Genomic DNA, 19,919 nt, shown 5'->3' on the forward strand with positions numbered 1-19,919 from the left:
GCAGCATGTAAGAGATTAAACGCTCTGGATTGGCACACCTGCCGGTCTGAGCAGTAAGAGCAGGAGTGCGGTTCTAATGTTAGAGCCGAACCCATGCAGCACTTAGACTGGGCCGCCTTAAACAGGTGGCAGACTATCCTAAGGCCACTTAGTAAAAAGGCGCATTGGTCATCATTAAGGGTTTAAAGGGGTTGTCTCATCATGGACAATGGGCATATCGCTAGGATATGCCCCCATTGTTTTATAGGTGCTGGTCCCACCGCTGGGACCCCGCACCTATATCGAGAATAGAGCCCCGCAAGGTGGTGGCTAGAGGACTCTGGTCTGGCCACCACCAACGCGGCTCCCCATAGAAGTGAATGGGAGCGTACCGCGCATGCGTGGCCCCCGCTCCCATTCATTTCTATGAGGCCGACGGAAATAGCCGAGCCAGCACTCCTTCACTTGCGGGGCTCAGTTCTCGATATAGGTGCTGATCCCAGTGGTGGAACCCGCACCTATAAGGCTGCGTTCACACGGGCGAGATTTCCGCGCGGGTGCAATGCGGTAGGTGAACGCATTGCACCCGCACTGAATCTGGACTCATTCATTGCAATGGGGCTGTTCACATGAGAGGTGATTTTCACGCATCACTTATGCGTTGCGTGAAAATCGCAGCATGCTCTATAATCTGCGTTTTTCACGCAACGCAGGCCCCATAGAAGTGAATGGGGTTGCGTGAAAATCGCAAGCATCCGCAAGCAAGTGCGGATGCGGTGCGATTTTCACGCATGGTTGCTAGGTGACAGTCTATAAACTGTATTATTTTCCCTTATAACATGGTTATAAGGGAAAATAATAGCATTCTGAATACAGAATGCATAGTAGGTGATCAATTGAGGGTTAAAAAAAATAAAAAAATTAACTCACCTTCTCCTCTTGTTCGCGTAGCTCCCTGTCTCTTCTTTACTTCTCAAAAGATGAACTATGGGCTAAAGGACCTTTGGTGACGTCAGATCACATGCTCCAATCACATGGTCCATCACCGCGGTGATGGACCATGTGATTGGAGCATGTGATCTGACGTCACCAAAGGTCCTTTAGCCCATAGTTCATCTTTTAAAGAACTAAAGACCGGAAGAACTGCGCGAACAAGAGGAGAAGGTGAGTTAATTTTTTTTATTTTTTTTAACCCTCAATTGATCACCTACTAAGTATTCAGAATGCTATTATTTTCCCTTATAACCATGTTATAAGGGAAAATAATAACATCTACACAACACCGAACCCAAACCTGAACTTCTGTGAAGAAGTTCGGGTCTGGGTACCACAGTCGGTTTTTTATTACGCGCGTGCAAAACACATTGCACCCGCGCGATAAAAACTGAATATCGGAACGCAATCGGAGTCAAAACTGACTGCAATTGCATTCCTACTCGCACGGGTTTGCCGCAACACACCGGGACGCATCCGGAACTAATCCGGACACGCTTGTGTGAACCCAGCCTAAGAGAATGGGGGCATATCCTATCGATCCCATTGTCCATGATGAGACAACCCCTTTAATCCCTTAAGTACCGACCCATTTTTGGTTTTGCATTTTTATTTTTTTCTCCCCATGTTCCAATAGCAATAATTGTTTTACATTTTCCATTCATATAGCCATTTTAGGGCTTAATTATTGTGGTATAAGTTGTATTTTTTTAAGGGCACCATTTAAATTACCATGTCTGTTATTGTAAAATGGGAAAAAAAATCCTTTGTACGGGTAAATAGGAAAAACACCACACACTTCTGTCAAGGTTTTTGGGGTTTTGACTGGTATTATTGGCGTTCACTGTGCGCTAAAAATAACATGCATGTTTTTCATTTTATTTTTCCATATATTTTAATAATTCAGACATTTTCTGGGGTGGTCATACCTGATATGTTTATTTTTGTATTGTTAATATATTTTTATATGTAAAATAGGTAAAGGGGGTGATTTAAACTTTTAATATTTTAGTTGTTTTTTTTTTTTTTTACTTTTTATTTCTTAACTATTAGCCCCCTCAGGGGGCCAGAACCTTGGCTCTTTTGATCCCTTGTCCTATTCACCATACGACTCATGCACACAAACGTATTTTCTTTTCGCTTCCAATCCGTTTTATTTGCGGACCGTATGCGGAACCATTCACTTCAATGGGTCCGCAAAAACAACGGAAGGTACTCCGTGTGCATTCCGTTTCCGTATTTCCGTTCTGCAAAAAAGTAGTGCTTGTCCTATTATTGTCCGCAAATCACGGTCACAGGCCCCATTCAAGTCAATGGGTCTGCAAAAAATAAGGAACGCACACGGAACACATCCGTATATCATCCGTATTTCATCCGTATTTTGCGGATCCATACTGTAGAAATGCTATGCCCAGCCCATATTGCTCATGTGTTTGGTGATTAATAAGTTGCTGTTTCCGTTTCCGATCCACAAAAAACAGATCGCATATGGAAACCATACGAATATATTTGGTGGAATAACTGAAAGGAAGAGGACTTAAATCAGAGAAAAAAAAACCTCAGATACGGAACAACAGATCAGTGAAAAACAGACCGCAAAATAACAACGGTCGTGTGCATGAGCCCTAATAGAGATATATGAATAGGATTTTCACATGCTCCCTGCTGCGCTGTGCTTTAAGCACACAGCAGCAGGGAGCTTACCATGGCAGGCCTGGAAGACTTTCACTGCGGGTGCCGTGACCAGCGTTGATCAGCATTTAATACAGCTGACACCCTCCGCCTCACAGAAGGAGTCTGCTCCATACATTCCCTCATCCACTGTGATGTACCGGTATGTCACTGTGGTTAAAGCCTTAGGCCTCATGCACACAGCCGTTGCGCAGCCGTTCCGAGCATTGGGGACTGTAATTTGCGGTCCCCAATGCACGGGCAACGTCCGTGCAGCGGCCGGGACGGATCGAGACCCATTTAACTTGAATGGGTCTGTGATCCGTCTGCACAGCAAAAAAATAGAACATGTCCTATTTTTTTGTGGTGTGGAGGTACGGACAGAAACACCACGGAAGCACTCCATAGTGCTTCCGTGGGGTTCTGTGTCTCCGTTCTGTACAGCAGCTCCAGATTGCGGACCCATTGGGTCTGCATCCGTGATGCGGGAAGTAGTGATGAGCGGCAGGGATCATATTCGAATTCGCGATATTTGACGAATATTTTGTAGAATTCAAATATTGGTTATTCTACTTTTTTTTACTTGAAAAATCAGCAAGGTAATGATGAAGATAAATATAACTTTTCATAATTCTAATAGCATTTCTGCACTTTAACAGATAAAAGAAACAACTCAGGCATCCTCCTTAAAATTTGTGCCAGTTGAGAACATTGCATAGACTGATCATAAATTATATATATATCCATAACTTTTTTTTAACCTGCATTTGTACCGACACCACATTACCCATTATCCCTAACTTACTTCCCCCCACAATCCCAGACCCACCTGGGGCCTCCGCCACCCCCCAAGCCAACAATGGGGATGCCCCCCTCACATACCCCACCCCGCTAACAAGCCCACAAACCCCATTAGCTGACCTAAACCCCTACTTAAAGCCATCTGGGGCCCTCCTCTGCCCCTGTTACCCATACCCGCCACTAACTGCGCTAAAGGTCCCCACGGTATCTCACCTGGCTGCCTGCGTGCTGTGACCCCATCAGCCGCAGATCCTGATTCCAGATGACCACTCCTCTGCGACAATCTCCTGAAACCTGTAGAGATGGATTCCAGACTGTCCCCTTGCTGCGCTCAAGCCAGGGATGATGGAGCTGCTCTTCTCCAAGGATGATTAACAAGGGGCGGAGCTTCTTCCCTGCTGCTGATTTGGTGAAAGGGGCCTGCTGCACGCTGCCACAGGACTGGCAGCAGCCCCGTGCCTCCTGGCATCCTGCTCCTGCTGGGGGGCACCTTCAACTCCCGGACATGAGAAGGTGCCCACCGTTCCTGGTCCCACTCCCACGCCGCTCCTCGCTGCAGGCGGAGATGAACGGGCCGGGCCATCTCGTGGGCTCCGCCTACCTAGAATCATGGCCGGGTTACTGATGGCTGAGTCGAGATAGATGCCTCAGCCGCCCCTGTAACATCTGGTGCACCTGGTCCTGGACCCACCCAGTGCCGCAAACCTCCTCTGCCGCCCTCACTAAGGTTAGTGCTGTGAACACTTGCACGTGTTAAAGCTTTCAACGTGCACTAAAATGGCACCCTTCTTCACCCTGCACCCCCTTTTAAACCCATTATTCCACACCCCTAAACTCAAACTGACCAATCCCTACCCCTCGGGCTCTTCCTAACCCAACCCCTTTAACAACCCTGACCTATCCCTACTCCCCGGGGTCTCCCTGAACCAAACCCCTCATCATGTGGGCCTCCCCTAAAGGCTCTGCCCCCCAGTCCGGCCATTACTGGAATGAAGGTGGTTTGCAACAGTATGTATAACATCTTTTTTTCATTCTAATAGGTTCCCTTCTCTTGTTTATAAATAAAAAGCATTCTTAGACAACCCCTTTAAGTGGATTTATAAATAGAAAAGAATATAAATGTGGGGCATGTACTTGCTGCCAGAAGATAAGCAGCTTTATTTTATGTCCGCTGTCCTCCTCCAATATGTAAGAGCAGCTTCCGTCCTGGTCCTTTGCTACTGTAAATTCACAGTATTGCTATGAAACTGTTATGTTCATGTACTGTGCTTTGTTTGCCAGCAGGTGGAAGTGTATCTGGCAGAGAGAGTAAGAGATCTTTAGATAGAATGGAACTTACCATTCCATTTTTCCCCTTTTGGGCATAAGTGGGCTAGTCCTGCTTCCTATCAAGGGAAGGGTTGCAGGAAGCTATATTCATTCTAGTCGAGTATAGAGTTGGAAGCAGACAAGTCAAGATGGTGCAGTGAGAGGAATTGCCCCCTCCTGCAGCAGGAGTCTTCCAAGGGAAGCAGCTCATAGAGCACCATTACTCCTTACAGTTTAAGAGACAGAGTATCACAAGAGGGTCAACAGCCAAAGGCTCTAAGGTACCAGAACTGTCAGAAATTCCAGTAACCAGATCGAAGCCTGTTTAGCACAGCAGAGAAAGATAGAGCAAGGTATTCAAGTTTGCCTGCCAGTTTACCCAAAACCTGCAGGAGCAAAGAGAAAAGACCAAATATTGTCTGGATGCAAGTTTATTCAAGTAAAGATGCTGAACTTTTACCAAGTCTGGACTCCTACTTCCCCAACTGTAACTTTCCTTTTATTGCTTTGGAGCCTAACCCTGGGGAGTGGCGGTATACAGGCAGGAGCACCATGACAGACACAAAACTAGTGAGGCCGTATCACCACTCTGCATTCCTAAAAACCTGGGACACAATCGGCCCTGGGTGGCGGCACATTGCCAGCCATTTGTAATGGTTGGCATGTAATACTATGCTATACTGTATGTCTCCTGCAGATCACATGTGAGTGAATAATTTCCTATATAGGTTCCTGTAGCGGTCGGGACCATATTCGTGAAACTTTGAGGCTGATGTGGCACCAGGCATTCTAGGCAATAACTATGTATTATACGTACTTTCTTAATATGTCTATTACAGTTTTACACAATTATAAAAACTTTCAGTATGAACATAAACTCATATTTGCCTTATTCTGTTCCAGCTCCAGAAGCCGTACAAACATTATCATGTACCACAACTAAAACAACAGCACTTGTTACGTGGAGTAAGCCAATAAAACCCAATGGCCCATTGAGTGGATATGAGGTTATTATACAAAGTGAGTATTTGGGATAGCAAAATAGAGCACAACCAAAGGCTCTTTGGTTTCTTTTAGTCCTCCTTACACTATCATTCTTCTGTGAATAGCAGTAGGTAATTCTAGATACATTTTTACAAATATTGCTCTATCTATTGTGGTATTTAAACACTTTAATGGCTGGGTATATTGTGGGCCTTGATATCCAAAGCAAAATGTCACCTTTATAGGGTACTTTCACACAAGCGTTTCTCTTTTCCGGCACTGAGTTCCGTCATAGGGGCTCAATACCGGAAAAGAACTAATCAGTTTTATCCCCATGCATTCTGAATGGAGAGAAATACGTTCAGGATGCATCAGGCTGTCATCAGTTCAGTCACTGAACAGCGTTTTGGATGGAGGAAAAATGTATTAGTCCCGGATCCGGCATAAAAAATACTGCAATGCCGGACCGGTAAAAATGTGAAAAAAATATATAACAGATCCGTTTCTCCGGATGACATCCGTAGAGACGGATTAGTTCTTGCAATGCATTTGTAAGACGGATCCACATTCGGATCCGTCTACAAATGATGTCCGTTTGCATTCAGATTGCCTGATCCGGCAGGCAGTTCCGGAAACGGAACTGCTTGCCGGATCACTCTGCCGCAAGTGTGAAAGTACCCTAAGGCCTCATACAAACGGCGGATCCGCAAAAAACGGAAGCCGCCCGTGTTGCCTTCCTTAATTTGCTGAACGGAACGCCGGCAATATAAATGCCTATTCTTGTCCGCGAAGGGCGGACAAGAATAGGACATGTTATATTTTTTTAGCGGGGCCGCGGAACGGAGCAACTCCGTGTGCTGTCCACATCTTTTGCGGCCCCATTGAAGTGAATGGGTCCGCATCCGAGCCACCAAAATGGTGGCTCGGATGTGGACCCAAACAACGGTCGTGTGCATGAGGCCTTAGTATGATAGGCAATGTTCATATATTTGATGGGATGAATAGCATAGCATTCAACACTATTCTTCCAGTCAAACTGATGGACACCACAAAGGAACCTATGAGAAAGGCACTTGAGGTCCGTCAGGTGCCACTAGTTTCCTTCATACGATGCACTGAACTGTATTGCTGTTTGCATTTTTAAATGGAAATCACGATACAGATATCAAAAGAGTCTTGCCTGTGTATGTAGCTTCTGCACATGAGTTAGGCTACTTTCACATCTGTGTTTTACTTTCCAGTATTGAGATGCGTCATAGGATCTCAAAACCGGAGGAAAACTCTTCCTTTTTTCCCAATTCATTGTCAATGGGGACAAAACGGAACATACCGGAACAGAGTGCACCAGAATGCATTCTGTTCTGGTTTGTTGCGTTCCCATGCCAGACAGAAAATCAATGCAAGCAGAGTTTTTAAGTGTGTCATCGGAACCTGAACATGCCGAATCCGCCACCAAAAGCAATGTAAGATCCATGTTTTTTTTTGACAGCTAAAATACCAGTTAGGGTGGGTTCACATCAGCGTTATGGATTCCGTTTTTGTTTTCCATTATAACATGGTTATAATGGAAAATAACGGAATCTATAAGACGGAATTTAAAACGAAAGCCTTTAAGAGGCATTCCGTTTTGATCCGTCATAATAGAAGTCTATGGAAATCATAACGGATCCGTCTGGTTCCTGTTATGCAAGACGGAAAACAAAGTCCTGTCGACAGGACTTTTTTTTCCCGTTCTGCATAACGTTCTGCATAACTGATTTCAATAGACTTATATAATGACGGAAAGCAAAACGGAATGCCTTTTAAAGGCTTCCGTTTTGCATTCCGTCATAATGCAAATCTATGGACAGCATAACAGATCCGTCCTGGTTTCCGTTATGCAGGACTGGACTCCTGCATAATAGAACCCAGGACGGATCCGTTCTGCTGCCCATAGACTTGTATTATGAAGGATCAAAATGGAATGCCTCTTGAAGGCTTCTGTTTTGACTTCCGTCTTATGGATTCCGTTATTTTCCGTTATAACGGAAAACAAAAACGGAATCCATAACGCTTGATGTGAACCCACCCTTACCCCTTTGCCAGAGTAAGCTTTGTGAAAGTTAGACATTCTTCTACACATCATCAGCTGCAGAGGTTCAGTGGTCACGTCCCGCTCAGGGACACAACCACTGGGGAGCAGAAGCAGCAGGGTTGGGACTCTTGGTGCTGAAATGGACCTGCTTTCAAGGGGTGAGTTATTTATTTTTATTTTACATGCATTCCAGACAGTAATTAATTTTGGTTTACCGTTCAAGGGTTCAGCCACACTGTCAGGTTTTTTGCATGCAGTTTTGGCAGCCAAAACCAGGAGTGAATTACTAAAAGAGGAGAAGTCGTATCTGTCCATTATACTTTCTCTCCTTTTATGATCCATCCCTGATTTTGGCTTCCAAAACTGCATCAGGAAACCTGATTGTGTGGTCATACCCTAACTGTCATTAAGTGGTAACAGCCCATTATCACCCTTACCAGTGATCTGTATACCGAAGCATAATTGTGTCTTCCCTGCATGCCCCTTATCCCCTTTGCTTGGTAAACATACATTCTCACACAAGTCTAACCAGCTTACAGGCATGTTAGATATGTCACTCAGGTAACTCCATGCCACTGAAATCTTGATACGTTGACTTTTAATCCTTCTTCATTGCACCTCTTTCTGGAACGCAGCTTGCTACTGCATCTTTCATGGCTCAGAGACTTCAGGTTGCCACAAGATAGAAGTTGTTTGATGGTTGAACACCAGTTGAACAAACAATAATCTGGTAAATAATAGTTTCACAGACACGGCACTTTAGTCCATATTTGCTGTTACTGCTGTTTAAACTGGCCAAACACGTTCAATGAAACCAAGCAATGGATAGTTACATAGTTAATTTGGTTGAAAAAAGACATAAGTCCATCAAGTTCAACCAAGGGATAGAATTTTAGAAAAGGGAGTGAAACCCAGATTTCTACACGTTTTCATAAGCATTAATGCCATTTACTTTTAAGACTTCATCTAAACCCTTTTTTAAAACGGAACCTTGGGGTACACCACCTATAACCCAGGACTATTATGAATAGGAAGCATTGACCACAACTCTCTGGACACGGTCCTTCAGCCAGTTTTCAATCCAATTACAAACTATACTTTCCAAGCCTATAAACCTTTTGTTACCTATGAAACGTCTGTGAGAGACAGCATCAAAAGCCTTTGCAGAATTCAAGAACACAACATCCACAGCCGCCCGTCTGTCCAGGCTACTAGTCACCTCCTCATAAAAACAAATCAGGTTAGTCTGACAACTTCTGTCCTAAACCCATGCTGATATTATCAACAGTCACATACAAATAGTCTCTTACGAGTCCTTCAAACATTTTTCCCACAACTGAAGTTAAACTAACTGGTCCATAATTACCTGTGGAGGACCTAGATCCTTTTTTGGCACTGTACTAGTACCTAGATAATCTTTAAAAATTATAAACAGGGGCACAGCAATGACTGAACTGAGCTCTTTAAGAACTCTTGGGTGTAATCCATCTGGACCCGGAGCCTTGTTCACATTTACCTTATTTAACTTATCTTGGACCATATCTACAGTTAGCCAAATGAGTATATTACTGGATGTACTAACAGCCCCGGCGCCACAGATATCAGCTCATTTCTCTTCTTTTGTATATACAGAGCTAAAAAAAAACATTTAGTAACTCTGCCTTTTCCTTATCTTCAGTGACCACCCCCCTTTCAGTGACTTCTTCCCCCCACCCCGTTATTTAGGTGATCTACGTGCTCTGACTTTGGTTTTTTAGCATGTATGTATTTTGCCACCTGCTGTCTGTTTTGTATTTTTGCAGTTTTATCTCTTTTTTTTTTTTACAGATTTTAAGCCCTTTGTAAATTTCAGAGTCTACAGCTGACCCCTCAGTTTTGCATTCTTTAAATGCTGTTTTTTTTTATTTATTGCCCTTTTTACAGTAGCTATAAACCATGGGGATATAATTTTAGCCATTTATACTTTTGCACTGTAATTACAATGTGGTTTAAAGCTCTCCCATTTATCCTCAGTATTATTATGTGACAGTATCTACTCCCAGTCTATGCCCTGAAATGCTGCCCTCAACCCTGGATTTTTTTTATTTTTTATTAATAGTTTTTGCCCTCCCAGTCAGTTTACTTTTTATAGTTCAGGGGGAATATAATTATATTGTTGTCACTATTACCTAGTGTTTTAAGAACAGTAACATTGTTCTGCATTGTTAGAAATTACCAGATCCAACAAAGCATTGCCCTTAGTGGGAGCTTCTACAAACTTGCCCATAAAGTGGTCCTGCAGCAAGTTGAGGAATTTTCTTTCCTTTGCAGTTGAGGCAGAACCATGACCCCAGTCAATGTCTGGGAAGTTAAAATCTGCCATTATGATCACTGTACCAGTCTGTGCCACCCGCTCTATTTAGTTGTACAACTGAACTTCTATCTCCTCTGTGATGTTAGCTGGTCTATAGATTACACCAAGTATTAATTTTTCAGAGTTTATTTCCTTTCGTAATTCCACCCATAAGGCTTTAACGTCCTCACCATCCACACCCACAATTGCCTCTTTCACACTTGTCTTCAGATCACTCCTTACATACAGGCACACACCATCAGCTTTTCTATTGACCATGTCCTTCCTAAAGAGTATAAAACCCTGAATATTAACAGCCCAGTCAAGAGAAAATTCCAGCCATGTCTCAGCCACACCAACTACATCTATGTGATCGTCTAGTATCATAGACTTCAGCTCCCCCATTTTGCTTGCTAGATTTCTGGCATTTGAGAACATACATGTTAAGTAACTATTTAATTTCCCACTTTCAGTTCCCAGAAAGTGAATATCTGTGATTTTGTGTACCTTGGATGATAATGTTGTTTGTTAAAAGGTCCATGCTACCACCAGCTCTGTTTATTAGTATGACCCCCTCCCTCTCCCTAGATCCTAGTTTATCCATCTAAGGGTACTTTCACACTAGCGGCAAGGAACAGCCTGCCGGAGTTCCTTGCCGCTAGTGTGAAATTAGCCTAACCATTTTTCCCCCACAGCAGCTACACCCTCCCCATTAAAGTGCAGCCCATCCCTACTATAGAGCCTGTACCCAATAGAGAAGTCTTCCCAGTTCTCCATGCACCCAAACCCTTCCTTCCTGCACCCCTTCTTGTAACATTAACCCAACTATTGACCACAGAGTCCTGGTCTTGCCCTCCTCCTCCCACCTCCATTTCACTGACCCCAGCCAGTGCCTGCACAGTGAGGTCTAAGCCTCTCTCCAGGTTTGCAGTACTTTTGCGTGTTGCAAGCTGTGAATTTAGATCCAGAATCTGGGCTTCCAAATATTAAACATGCTTGCATCTAACGCAAATATATTCACCCTCAAATGGCTCTTCAAGGCATGCATACATTGCAAAGGACACACACTTAGTAGCATTGTCCGTGGAGTACATTTTAAAATGGGGATGAACAACCCAGTCGTGAGAAGAGTCCAGCCAATGGGGATGAGTAAAGAAAATAAAAACTGTTAAAAATAGTATTTATGAATTTAAATTGAGACCCCTGACTACTGTAATTGGACAAATTGCTAGAATCTTGGCTAAATCTTGGTTGCACTTTGGCCTAGTGTTAAACTATACATGTATATGTAATTTTGCAGTACTCAGCAAAACCTTGCTGCACTCGCAAACCCTGCTTGCAGTTAGAAACATAGAAACATAGAATGTGTCGGCAGATAAGAACCATTTGGCCCATCTATTCTGCCCAATATACTGAATACTATGGATAGCCCCCGGCCCTATCTTATATGAAGGATGGCCTTATGCCTATCCCATGCATGCTTAAACTCCTCCACTGTATTTGCAGCTGCCACTTCTGCAGGAAGGCTATTCCATGCATCCACTACTCTCTCAGTAAAGTAATACTTCCTGATATTACTTTTAAACCTTCACCCCTCTAATTTAAAACTATGTCCTCTTGTAGCAGTTTTTCTTCTTTTAAATATTCTCTCCTCTTTTACCTTGTTGATTCCCTTTTCTGTGTCTTGAAGCTCAAACAGTTCTGGGAATGTTTTTTTAAAGAAAGATTCATTTACAAATGATCTTTCTTTGATGAAAAGAACTTTCGCATGACTATTGAAAGGAAATATTAAACACGGCCGACTTCTTTTCAGATCATAATGGTCTGTTAACAATCATTCATTGTTAATTTTTGACAGACAACGTTCATTTTGATGAAATTGTTTGTTTTGATTGACTTTAGACTAATGTTTATGGCCACCTTTATAGTATTACAGACAGGCGACTTCCTCTTATTTTATGATTGTGTCACAAACTTACCTGTCCAGGCTCCAGTGACGAGATCTCCAGCTTCGGCACGACTGTGCCAGGAGAGATGCACTGCTAAGCCTCAACCTGTGGAGACACGAGAGCATCCTTAGCAACAGGATGTAATGCTCTTTCTCTCCACAGCGGGCATGTGCTGGAGGAGACTAGCAGTGGGCTGATTGCTCAGCTGCTCTATTCATGTGTTCTAGTGTTTTGACTAATGGGAGTGCCGAGCCATGACCAACATACAGTATCAGGTTCTGATCCTGGGACTTGGTGCTCTATTTAAACCCTTTCCTGACACCAGTGCCAGTTATAGTCTCAACTCACTAGCTCTGTTCCTGTTTCCTGTGCATATTGGATTGCTCATTCCTCTGAGACCGGCTTAGTACTGGGTTTTTCGTTCTTATCTCAGCTTGTCTTCTGACCTCTCTCTGTCTCTTGTTTTGTACTGCATAGCTTTTCTGGTCCTGACTCATTTATGTACGACCCTGTTTTGTGCTGTTTTGACTCTTGGTGTTTGTCTGTCTCTGCACGTAAGTAGCATAGGGAGTGTCGACCAGATATGCGGATTATTTGCACATGTTTTGGTCTATGGCATTTTAATCATTCAGTAGGGAGTAGGGAGACTTCATTTATAGTGACAAATTTAAATAATGTGTTATGTACTTTTCTGTCTTACAGGGAAGGATCAGAGGCCAGTGTATCCCTCAGGTAAAATTTTCCAGATACTCTTACAAACACAATCTAAGATAAGACATTGGTGTCACAAATGTCACATTCTTACAAGTATGTATCTCATAGTAACATATTAGGCTATGTATAGGAGTAGAACAACAGAAAATGATGGTAGTGCTGGTTCTATTAAATGACGGACCAGCACCTAATAATCCCATGTAATTTATCCTGTTTACAATAGAAGACCAAGAAATTTATCAGACAAAATGGCGCAGCATGCTACACTGTTTTGATCATCTAATTGGGACATAATCTACAATGGAGGCTCCTGTGAACATACCCTTAAAGAGGACCTGTCATCTTTCCAGACATATCTGTTTTAGTAAATAGTGATGAGCGGCAGGGGCTATATTCGAATTTGCGATATTTCACAAATATTTTGTAGAATATTCGTCATATATTCGCAAGAATTCGAGATTATTTTATTGAATGCGATAAATCGGCAATGTGAAAATCGCGTAATGTGAATTCGTAACGCGAAATACAGGCGTGGGTCACTTTGGCTTCATTTTTCAAGCTGGTATAAGTTTCCTGAGAGTGGAGAAAATGGTTGGCATGGCAGAACATTAGAATAACTTTATATGCAGATAGAGTCAAGTGCTCCAATATATTTGCGGCAGTGATTAGAATATTTTTTCGCAGTACGTGCAACTTCGCATTTTAGCAGGTCTGACTACAGATTACTGATTTGTGCACTAAGTATTGTTGTGAACTTGACATTGCTTCCTTCTCATTGGCCCACAAGCAAGAAACAGAGAAGAATCATGTGTTCAGATGGAAAAAAATGCTGAATATTCGATATAACGAATATATAGCACTGTAAAACAAAACATGCAATGCAACAGCTCTCTGCAAACCAAATAAAGTACAAAAATGCATAATAATTGCTAATGCTTTACTTATAAATTAGAGATGCTTGACAAATACATTTTGTACAAAAAAATTTTTGCCCGTCTGCCGCACGTCAAGGGCGATCTCTGTAAGACGGGTTCCTAACACTAAATTCTACCTGTTATGTGCCATGACGGCTACCATACAATTCAGGGAGTGTAGGTTCCACATGCATGCTGGGCCTGCTTTAATTTCTGTCATCTTTGGTGCCAAAATGGCCTCCATTATATCCAAGGAATGCAGGTACCAACATTACAGAGATCGCCTTGACATGCTGCAGACGGGCTCAAATAATTTTGTACAAAATGTATTTGCCAAGCATCTCTAATTTACAAGTATAGCCTTAGCAATTATTATGCATTTTTGTACTTTATTTGGTTTGCAGAGAGCTGTTACATTGCATGTTTGGTTTTACAGTGTTGTTTTCAGACATAGCAACGAGCCCCTGCGCATTGGTATGTGCTGACTGACCCCCTTTTTCTTTGCAGAATATACAGCACTATATTCTAAATATTCGCGAATTCTCGAAGTGGCGATATTCGCAATAAAAATTTGCTATTCGAATATTCGTGCTCAACACTATTAGTAAATACCAACTTTCCACAAGAAATAACTCTGGTGCATCTTTTCTCATAAATCTACATAGCACTGTGAAGAAGTGCTATGAAGAAGAGAGGAAACCTACATTAAAAATAGGCTTGGATCAGTTACCCATTAACTTGTAATGTACCATAAGCTTTCCAGAAGGACATCCATGTCCAATTTAAAGTCATTTTAATATCTTGTGGCAGAGAGTCTCATAGTCTCAATGTTCTAGGAAAAATATTTCCGCTGACGGTGAATCCTTCTTTCTTTTAAAAGCAGTGGATGGCCCCTTGGTGTATTTGATGTCTAGGTATAGAAGAGAGGATGTGAACATCAGTTTCTATTTATATTTATACCAATATACAAAAGAGTCACAACTGTGTGTATCAGAATAAATACACCACACCAATAAAAACTTATACAGTATATACACAGTACAAAATCAATTTAAATGTATATTTTATTAGCTCATCGCAAATAACATTAAAATAGTCAGTAGCAGCGGCATACATATACGATAGAATAGAACTTCAGCTAAGTGGACAACCTCTCTGTGGCCATCTGTACGCTTGAAAACTAAGGGTCAGCAAAGCACGAATTTGGCATCACGCTACGATTGCCAGAATTCCTGTCCTGCAAACAGCAGTGCATCTGCATGTAAGGGGGTCAGACCTTATATACTCAATCTTTTTTATCCTTCAGTAAATGGCATGCATGGCTCCCCACTCTAGGAAGGAATGGGAGGGACACAGTTGTATAGTAGCTTAAACAAGGGGCACTTTATATGACTCACACGTGGCAACAAATTTAAAGGGGCTTTCTGTGATAGGATAAGGATAGGTCCTCAATACCAGATTGGTGAAGGTCTGACACCCGGCACCCTGACGATTAGCTGGTTGAAGGGAAGGCCTCGCTCCATGAGAGCGCAGCTTTCCCTTCATTGCTTACCTGTTTGCCGACGATTGCTTGTAATTACACCTGCTCACCGCTGCAATGTCGATGGCAAACATGTAAACAATGAAGGGAAGGTTGGGCTCACACGGAGCCCAACCTTCTCTTCAAGCAGCTTATCGGTGGGGGTGCCGGGTGTTGGACCCTAGCCGAACTGATGGGTCCTGAGGATAGATCATCAATACGAAAATCCTGGAAAACCACTTTAATGGTTACAGTGTTTTACAGCAACAGGCTTATTATAAAAAAAATACAATAGTTGGGGGAGTACACCCATTTTGCATAATACCACCATAGAAGCAAAGGACAATGGAAGCTTCTTCCATACCTTAATTTTTAGGGTCCAATTTTTCCTCCTTGATCTATGGATCAGGGGGATCATGTTTAGATCAACATAATCCTTGATTCTCCTAGACACTATCTAGGGGGAAGGGGGAGATTTGAATATATATACAGTACATGTGTGTGCATGTGTATAATATATTATATTTGTGTGGACCCTGTGTGTGTGTGGTATATATATTTTTATCTATATATATATATATATATATATATATATATTGATATAGAGAGAGAGATAGATATGCCCCAAGTATCTATATGGATATATATATATATATATATATATATATATATATATATATAAATGCAATGAATGGCAGCACCAACCTTTTGATTTGAAAATTGGGTGCAAGCTCCAATAGGAAAAGCGTCCCAGGATAATAAAAAAAAAAAAATAGAGCAGCACTCCGGTATGGTGAAAAAAGAAAACTGTTTATTCACCCTTGAGAAAGGCTTCATGTTGGAGCCGAAACGTCGCGTCACTGCTGGGTGAATAAACTGTTTTCTTTTTTCACCATACCGGAGTGCTGCTCTATTTTTTTTTTTATATATATATATACTTATAGTCTGGTGGCCAAAATAATGTCCCCCAAGCACGTGTGCCCCCCCCCCCCCAGCTGATGCCGCCTAGATGACTGGACAATTATCATTATGTCCAGTCGCGGCCACTTCGAAAGACAGAGGATCAAAAGAGACCTTTTGATAACTTCTCCGGCAGGTCCGGAGAGGTTTAGCATTACAAAGACAGGGGAACAAAGGGCTCCCCTGCCTTTCTATGCCACGGACCTCCGGCGCTGTAATTACAGCATCGGAGATTCGCAATCACTTCACAGGCGGGAGGATCAAAGCATCTCGGGAGCCACTCGGGAGCGAGCGCTGCCGGATTTAAATAGTCCGGCGGCGCTGTGCTCATCGGTTGAGCCGAGCAGCCCCCCCTGAGAAGCCAGAATCAACCCCAGGACAACGAGCAAGCGGGAATTAACCCCTGGAGGACGAGCATAGAAGCAAGGATCATCCTCTGGGAACGAGCATTAACTCCTAGAAACGAGCTGGCTGAGTAACCCTTTACCCCCCTAGATCAACGAGCATTATCCCTATCATTAACCCCGGAAATATCATTAACCCCTTCATATACCCTGCCCTGCATTGAACCCTATTCCCTGATATAACCCCTGCAATATTAACCCATACATTCCCACTGTCATCAATCATTAACCCCTGCAATCCCTGGTGACCCTACTATATTTACCCCCTGTTATCCCTGCACATACCTTGATCCCTGGCCTGCATTAACCCTTGCAGTGCCATCATCACCCTGGATTGTTTTTAACCATAGAGATAGAGTGTAGCCAGGAGGGTGGGCGCTGTTATTTACGTGTGTGTGTAAGTGTGAAATTTTGATTTGTTTGTTAGTTTATGGGGTGGAATTGTAATTGTGTATTGTGTTCTGTTAGCGAAGTTTAGGTGTATTGTAGTGTTACTGTTTTGCGGTGTATGTCTGTATATATATTTGTAACCATTGATATAAATATATATAGATATAGCAAATATAATAGACTATAGACTTGTGATTGTTAATAAATTCCTTGATTGTTCAAAACACAGTTTATAGTCATTTATAGTCGCCGCTGTAATATAGTGCACGTAGTTAAAGAGGTAGAGCAACAAGGAAGGTAGTTAGTATATAAAGTATAAATAGACGGAGTTATCAATAGACGATTCACGCCTATTTATGAATATTAATTAGTGATATTACCAAAATATTAATAATTATTATTCCCTTTTACACACTACCACCTCTAAGTATTTAAATGTAGCGTTTTCATCAATTATATCCAAAAGGGAGTCAAACGCGAGAGTGCCAGCATCCAAGGGAAGCAGAACTGATTTCTGCAAGTAGATCACAACACCTGAGAAACCATCAAACTTCCAAAAACTTTCCATGATAACTTGGAGAGCTATAAGAGCATTACCTACAGAAAGTACAATATTTTCAGCATACAAAGTTTATCTAAATCCCTTAATATGACTATCAATCCTAATCACCATTACCAGTGGTTCAATTCCTAGAGGAACAGCAGTGGGAAAGGGGGAAATTCCTGCCATGTGGCCCTAAACAAGTTAAACAGGATCTGTTTACAGTGCTCACAATTTCTCAATGATTTAAACAGGATCTGTTTACAGTGCTCACAATTTCTCAATGATGGTACAGGCTTCGTTAGAAACATCAGGTTAACTTGGTACACAGGTCTCCTTGAAGAGAGTCTGTGAGCAGTTCTGACCATGCAAAACTGCTGACAGCACTAAATAAGGGCTGGGGAGCTGTACAAGCATACCTTTTGTTGAGCTGTTATTATCAGGAGTGGTGTGAATATGATGCATTATTCTTCCAGATTCTGCTCCTTCAACTGCCCTGGTGGCAGTACACTCTAAGCAGAAGACAACTACAGATTTAAAGAAGCTTTAAATAAGCTCAATGCTGAGGGATGTCGTACTACCAATAAGATTTTATGAGATTAATCTCATGGAACATTAGGGGATTAAGTAAGGGAATAAAGAGAGTGGCAGTTTTTGATGCAATATATAGGTTCCTGGCCGCCATAGTTTGTTTACAAGAAACACATCTGACAGGTGAGACAATAATAGGGCTGACCAGGCCATGGATGCAATATGCTTTTCATTCAGTCCTTTCATCATATGCGAGAGGAGTGAGCATATTAATCCATCAAAATGTAGATATTGAAATACTAAAAACAGCTATAGATGAGGAGGGCCGATATGTCCTTATGGACTGTATATTGGAAGGCAGGGCATGGATAATAGCAAATGTATATATTCCACCTCCCTTTAGATCAGATGTTATAGTAAAAATAAATAAGTTTGTGCTCAAGACAGGAGATAAATCACTTTTAGTTAAGGGAGACTTTAATAACGTTATGGATGACCAAATGGATAGATGTGCAGTAGATTACGTAATCCCCAAATAATCAACATAGGGTCAAAACTAAAAGATATTATAACAGAATTGGGGTGGATTGATATTTGGAGGGTAATGTACCCTAAGCTAAAAAGATATTCATGTTTTTCCAATAGTCTATCACGGATTGATTTAGTTTTCACTGATAATAAAGGTGCACTTGAGATTGAACAGGTTAAGTATGGAAGACGGGGAATTTCAGATCATAACCCAATTATTATAAATATAAAAACACAAAAAAAGAGAAATAGAGGAATGAATATAACTATAGGATGGATAAATATAATGGGTATTCACAATAAGCTATTGAAAGAGATTAGGGAATACTTTGAGATAAATGAGGGCACGGCCGAAAATAATATGGTATGGGAGGCTGCAAAGGCCTTTATAAGAGGGATTATCACTAAATACACGGTAATGTATAAGAAGGAGATAAGGAAAAAAATTATGGACTTAGAAAGTGAGATGGAAAAATCTGAAAAAAAATATATCGATAATCCTATTGTACAAAACTATAAAGAGTGGACAGATAAAGCTGCTAAACTGGAAAGTGATTTGTTTCTCCTGGCGGAACAACAAAAAGAAAATTATGTAAGGGACAATTATATCTATGCACACATACCTGGCAAAAAGCTAGCTGCCCTGGTGGCAACTCATAAATATATTCACTGTTTAATAGAGAAGTCTGGCCGTGAAATAGTTGAACAAACGGCCAAAATAGACCTTCTTAAGGATTATTTTGAAGATATATATGGCAGTAAGATAAATAAGAGCTCAATGGAATTACAACCATTTTTAGGGAAAATTGCTATTACTATGCTAACTGATGATCAAAAAAGAAGTGGAGGCAACATTGTCAAAGATTGCCAAGAATAAGACCCCAGGAATAGATGGCATTCCGTTTGAAATTTATGCCCATAATAAAGAAGTATTCATTCCGAAAATGCTTACAATGTGGACTGTTTCGAGGGCATTAGGAAAACTCCCAGACTCTGTAAGAGAAGCCTTGATAACACTTATTTTAAAACCAGGGAAGGATCCAGTGTTCCCGGAAACATACCGCCCCATATCATTAATCAACACTGACAATAAGATATTGGCAAGGATTCAAGCAAATAGACTTGGGAGAGTACTCCCGGGGATCATCCATAAGGATCAGTCGGGCTTAATGTCAGGTAAAACAACAACTGATAATATAATTAGATACTACAGGGAGTGCAGAATTATTAGGCAAGTTGTATTTTTGAGGATTAATTTTATTATTGAACAACAACCATGTTCTCAATGAACCCAAAAAACTCATTAATATCAAAGCTGAATATTTTT

General features: G+C 41.7%; 1 protein-coding gene across 10 annotated transcripts in view; it reads left to right on the forward strand.

Annotated features, from left to right (window-relative positions):
* PTPRC (protein tyrosine phosphatase receptor type C) overlaps positions 1-19,919 on the forward strand; it is a 258,953-nt gene that overhangs the window by 128,093 nt on the left and 110,941 nt on the right. For 9 of the 10 annotated variants that reach the window (XM_040408421.1, XM_040408423.1, XM_040408425.1 and 6 more), the window contains 2 exons: positions 5,656-5,772; positions 12,794-12,823. In XM_040408421.1, coding sequence (XP_040264355.1) covers positions 5,656-5,772; positions 12,794-12,823 — 147 coding nt within the window. The remainder of the gene's footprint in view (positions 1-5,655; positions 5,773-12,793; positions 12,824-19,919) is intronic. The other variant, XM_040408418.1, reaches the window with a different exon arrangement.

The sequence above is a fragment of the Bufo bufo genome, chromosome 9 (genome assembly GCF_905171765.1).
Source record: "Bufo bufo chromosome 9, aBufBuf1.1, whole genome shotgun sequence".
NCBI classification, from domain to species: domain Eukaryota; kingdom Metazoa; phylum Chordata; class Amphibia; order Anura; family Bufonidae; genus Bufo; species Bufo bufo.